This window comes from Papaver somniferum, chromosome 3 (assembly GCF_003573695.1).
Source record: "Papaver somniferum cultivar HN1 chromosome 3, ASM357369v1, whole genome shotgun sequence".
NCBI lineage: Eukaryota > Viridiplantae > Streptophyta > Magnoliopsida > Ranunculales > Papaveraceae > Papaver > Papaver somniferum.
Window position 1 is genome coordinate 13494695 of NC_039360.1, and position 6000 is coordinate 13500694.

Below are 6000 nucleotides of genomic sequence, written 5' to 3' on the forward strand. Positions count from 1 at the left end.
TTTGACTAATGTTGTGATATTTTGATTCATAGATCGTGCTTCCACCTAGACCAATGCCTTCACAACCTAATGCAAACGAAATTCTAACTGAAGATTCTTCCCATCACTGTTTGACTGACTTGGTAAGTGTTTTTTTATTTTTTGAAACTAATGGAAAGATATGTTATGTTTTTGTTTTTGTTTTTCTACTAACTTTGAGTTTTTGGAACATGTAGACATGGAAAGATAAAGAAGATGCAAATAAATGGGCTAGAGAACGTGGCAAGTTAATTATGTGTGTTATAGTTTGTAATTGATCAACCAATGATCGCCACTTTCAAATGGTTTCCGAGTGTAGTGGAACTAGCACAAGTCATGTGAAAAAGGGTACCGAATATAAATGAAAGACGGAGAGAAAGAATACTACTTTCACCAAGAAGACTAAGTGCCCGTTCAAGCTTCAATTCAAGCACAACAAGGATAAGAATAATGAAAATGATTATTGGTATTTGGAGAAAGTTGTATGCGGTCGTCATAACCACCTAATACCGAAGACCTTGCTAAGCCATCCTTATGCGGCGCGGCTTAATGATGAAGAAAAAATGATTGTAAGTTCCATGACCGAAATCCGTATGAAATCCATCGATATACTCGGTCATATAAAGCTTTTAAACCCATCGAATGTTTCTACTTTGGCAACCATATACAACGCCAGAACATTGAAAAATCAACAATGGGAAAATAGAAATCAAATGCAACAATTAAGGCATTTGGGAGAGAAGTATAATTACTCGGTTTTTCATAATGAAGATGGGGATGAACAAATAAAGAATCTCATATTGGCTCATCCCGAGTTTATACGGTTGGCGCGGTGCTCCAATCAAGTTCTTTTAATGGATTGCACGTACAAGACCAACAAGTATGAGATGCCGGTGTTCAACATTGTTGGGCAAACTTCCACCAACTCTCCGTTTAGTGTCGCGTTTTGCTTCTTGGAAAATGAGCTTGAAGAGAGTTATGTGTGGGCACTAGAACAAGTGAAGCTATTCTACGTGGAAGGATATACTCCAAAAGTCATTGTCAGCGACAAGGAACAAGCATTGTTGAATGCAATAGCGAGGGTTTTCCCGGATGCTCATCACCTTCTTTGCACATTCCACCTATGGAATAACATTGAAACTAAATGCAAGACAATAATTCGTCCAACAAAGAAAAGTGAAATGACGAGAATAAAGAAACTACCGGTAGATAAACAAGAAGAAACCAAAGAAAAATTCAAGAAGGATGACAAGTTGGCAGAACTAAGATGGGCTAGTTTCCAAGAGGATTGGGATGCCATGACACACTCTCTCACCATAGAAGATTATGAAGAACGATCTCGTTTGTTATTGGATAGTTTGAGAAGTTATCCTAGTATGGTGAAGTATTTGGTGGTCAATTGGTTGGATCCACACAAAGAGAAATTTGTATCCGCATTCACGAACCAATATAGACACTTCGACAACCAAGCTACAAGTACGGTGGAATCGTCTCACAACCGGTTGAAGAAAAAGCTTCATAGTGGTGATGGTGGATTTGTTATGGTATTCCAAGCAATGCACAACTATTTCCTCCGTGATTTAGATAGAGTTATGGAGCATTTTGAAAAAAGCCGATCTAGTAAACACAAAAAATGGAAAGACAATCATTGGCTTGAGGATATTTATTAAAGAGTGTCGCATCGTGCAATTGATATGATCATGAAAGAAGTGATACAATTTGAGTTGGGTAACTTTTTCGAAGGAGAGTGTGTTTGTCCTAATATGACAAGTTTGGGCCTCCCATGTCGGCATGTCATAGCCAATTACGATGAAAGAGTTATTCCGCTACAAGATGTTGATCCCTTTTGGCAACAAATAACATTCGATGAAATAATAGTCGACCAAGATTTTGGAGGAACGTTTGCCGATACCGACATTGGAAAAGCGCTAGCCGCGAAATATAATACATTAACACGGGGCAAAGACAAATATGGTTGAGTAACTTGCGTAAATTCGTATTCCCACAAACTAGGTACGATATGAAGGAACCATCTAAGAAGAAGGGAAAGGGGAGGCCTCCTACCAAACAAAAGAGGAGTGTAGGTAGAAAATCGGCAAGGGAATTGTTGGAAGAATCAAAGAAAATAGATCCTTCGGGTATTGAGTTGTTGCGAAAAGCCTATGAAGCGGAGGATGAATTGGAGGAGGAGGATGTTCAAGGTAGAAACAAACGAAGAAGATGTCAAATGGAAAAAGGAGAACCAAGTCATCTAAATGTACAAGAAATTGAGCCTCCCAATCAAGAAAGTTTAACAAGCAAGGTTGATTTTAAAGGAAAAGGTCCGGTCTTTCGTTTCAAACAACTAGCAAAAAGTGAAGTTGTTAAAGGAAAAGGTTCCAAAGATGGGGGAGTTAAAGGAAAGAGTTCCAAAGAATGCGAAACAAAAATTGGGGAAGTTAAAGGAAAAGGTTCCAAAGATGGGGGAGTTAAAGGAAAGATTTCCAAAGAATGCGGAACAAAAATTGGAGAAGTTAAAGGAAAAGGTTCCAAAGGAAAAGGTTGCGAAGTTAAAGGAAAAGGTTGTGAAGTTCCCTCCCAAGGAAGCACAAGAAAAAGACTTGGCAATGTTAAACAATTAGCAAGAAATATAGGAAAAAGTCCAATGGTTAGAATATTTCTGTCAAGTGAAAGGAAGGGAACGGTTCGTATTCCAAACGCAACTTACAAACCACCCCCTAGAGATGAGGAGGGTCGATATTCTCAGAATTATTATATCATCTATGAAAATTACCTTCTTTTTTTCCCCGACTTTGTTCGTGAGTATATTAGGGCCACGGATGAGGTAGATGGAGATGGAAATTGTGGTTACCACGTCTTCGTGGATCAACTTGGACCCTTTGAAGACGCGAAAGATTGGGGTTGTGAAGAAGTTGACCATGTAAGGCAAAAATGTTTAATTGAACTACGTGGGCATCGAGATTATTACATATCAATGATGAGATTTGAAAAAGACGAGTCGGAGACGGTGTTAGACGAAAGGTTTGTCGCATGGGAAAAGCGGTTACACGGCAATAAATGTTTGACAAGTGAGTATTGGATGTCAATGCCAATAAACGGCCAACTACTCGCCAATGCTTCAATTGCGTTGTCCATTATATCTCAAATTCATTGAGCTTCACATTTGCACCAACAAGAATACCATATGATGAAGAATTGCAAACAAGAAGAGTGGTGATTGGTTACGTGCACGGGAATCATTTAATCGGCCTCCAAATGAGTGAAGGATGCCCATTATCTCCACTATTCAATTGTAACGAAATGTCCAAGTCATGGTGTAATAGATTCGAGGAAAGTTTTGAATTTTGGAAGACACTACAAATGTCGAGGAGTAATATCTCATTTACACTTATGAGCGATGATGAGGATGACTAAATATTCGTGAAGGGTGGTGAAGATATTTTGAATGACTCACTAGGAATAAAACATTTTGTCTAGAAGTGATAGTAGGGACATGTATTTTGAAGAACTCGCTTAAGTATTTTTTTTATTGATAAATTATGGAACACAATACAAATTTGCTTCTTGTTTCATTACTAAACCCATATTGCAATCCATTAAACTCACAGAGCAAAATGAAGCCCATCTAAAGGAGTGTGACGCCCCAATAACAACCTTCTAAAAATAACCAAAAACTCCGTACGAAACAGATAAAGTTCATGCGTACTTGGCTTTGAAAATTCAGAAGTAGTACAAGTATCGTTGGTGCAATTGATCCACACAACCTTGGTGTCACATAACATCATAACGGTATCATTCGACCACATTCCTACAGGCCATGGATGATAACGACTATTTTCAAAGATCCGTCTAACATCTCTGCGAAACTTCCTCTTCCAAATAGGATTGGTGGTAGAATAACCCTCTAGTATCCAAATTTCCATCCACTCTTTTGTAGTATAAAGAACCCCGAGTTTCCCGTCGCAGTAGATTGCAATGCAAAGTGCTTCCTGGATATAGTTTTCCATCTCCTGTGTAACTTTGATAATCGCCCACTTCTCCTGATCCACATGGTATACAAATATTTCACCCAAATTAGTTAACCAATGAAATCCCCCATTAAGAAAAATTCCGTTTCTTTTTCGTAGCATAGTGCCCTCAATATTAAACTTAATGTATGCCAATCTCTTCCAAGCCCAGCTGGTCGAATCAAACACCTCACAATGATGTCCAAATCCCGTCTTTGTATAGGATAAACGAAGCATCTTGAATTGCAGATTTGGGTATGTCTGTGTAACTGCTACACCGGTGTGAAGAGCGGTAAGACGGGTTTTTGGGTTCGGCATCTTTCTCCATTCTCTTGTTGCTGGTTTACAGATATAGTAAGTTGGAATCTTGATAGTGCTGGATTTAGTGATACAACATAGTAATGAACTATAATTAGATGAACTTTCGATGACAATGTTGGGTGATTCTGGTAAGAAATCGAGAGAAGGAAAAGTAATCTGAGATGACTTGTGCTCACTATGATGGGCCGCGCTGGGAATAAAAGACAGAGAGTGCTCACTGTCGTTCCTGTCCGACTGAACAAAGTAACCTGAAGCAATACTTGGCGTTTTTTTGTGAATATTATTTCTGTTGAAACTGAGCATCGCAGATGATGAGCTTCAGCCAATCTTTGCAAACCCATCGACATTGACGCAGCAGAGTATTCAATTCTACTCTAGCTAAAATCTCATAAACTGCATCAGATGGCAATTTCTGCAGCTCCCGTGCAACTTGACATTTGTCTTCATCTTTTCTCACAATACTCTTGCATATCCCCATGGTTCTTAAACAATCCATGGCTAATGAAAACAAGAACGACATCTGAACACAAAAACAAAAAGAAATGTCAATTTGAGTATCTTCTATGTGCTGACAGATGTTTAAAGCTTTTAGTTTTTGGTAACCCAAAAAACTGTGTAGAACTATGTTCCTAACGCTTGTGACCTCCACCAGCATCTCTTTTCTCAAAGGAAACTTATATATTTATAGATGTAAACTATCTGACTTCGACTAGAACTTGGAAATATAAAGGATGCAAAGATTTTTTTTTTTTTTTCTTTCAGAAATTCATTACTTTCATAGTTACGGTCTAACTTCCTTTTCTTTGGCTGTTGCTCTTGCAAGTTCACATTTTTCATAAACCCGTTGTTCTTCAACAAGCTAATGAAAACAAGAACGATATCTAAACACAAAAACGAAAGGAAATGTTAATCAAAAGCAACAACGACTGATCCCTTGACACTAACCATAGCCTACCATCTTTTCAGTGTCCTCTTAAACTACAATGAAAACATTTCTAGTAACCCATTTTTGTAAATATTTATACAAAGCCAATGATCTAGCTAACTTGATAAACACTAAATTTTTTCGAGAGTGAAAATATCTTTTGGCTGGAACATTTTGTCGAACATGTAAACAACATTATTTTAATATGCAACGTATGGCTTATGTCTGTATAATTTGTTCTTTAGCTGCATTATCTAATCTAGTTGTAGGACTTGGATATGTTATAGGGAAGAAAAAATTACCAGATCATCGCGACGAGACTCAGACTCCATCTCGATTCATTGGGATGTTTTTTTTTCCGGTGAAAGGTTTTAATTCATCCTCAGTATCTCATTTTCCATTATGATCATTAAGATAGTTCCCGTGGATTATGATGCCAGGTCCGGGTTTCCAGCCTCCCCGGTAACGTTTTTTTGGTGGTGCCCTCTTTTTTCTTGGAAAGGCATCCTAATAGCATCTCCAAAAGAGGGTGGGAGTCTTATTTTTCTTTGACACATAGGATTTTAAACCCCCATTTAGATTACATTCATCTCCAACAGTATGTTCTATAAAGTTGAAAGGGTGTCAAAATAAATATGAAGGGCTTAGAGAAACTCTTATTTAGACATTGGGAATGACTTCCATGTCATCTTATCTTTATCCAAAAACCAAATTCTAAAACTAACACCC

The 6000-nt window shown here is 37.9% G+C and overlaps 1 protein-coding gene across 1 annotated transcript; it reads right to left on the minus strand.

Annotated features, from left to right (window-relative positions):
• Positions 1–3620: 3620 nt before the first annotated feature.
• On the minus strand, positions 3621–5757 carry LOC113359028 (F-box protein At5g49610-like). Its single transcript, XM_026602726.1, has 2 exons — positions 5574–5757; positions 3621–4866 (listed from the first exon to the last, which is right to left on the minus strand). Exon 2 carries the CDS (start codon positions 4647–4649, stop codon positions 3621–3623), a length of 1029 nt encoding a protein of 342 aa, XP_026458511.1. The 5' UTR covers positions 4650–4866; positions 5574–5757.
• Positions 5758–6000: the final 243 nt, after the last annotated feature.

Bases quoted from the DNA above. Each gene is read 5' to 3' on its own strand.
- LOC113359028 (XM_026602726.1), bottom strand. From the start codon at position 4,649: ATGCTCAGTTTCAACAGAAATAATATTCACAAAAAAACGCCAAGTATT.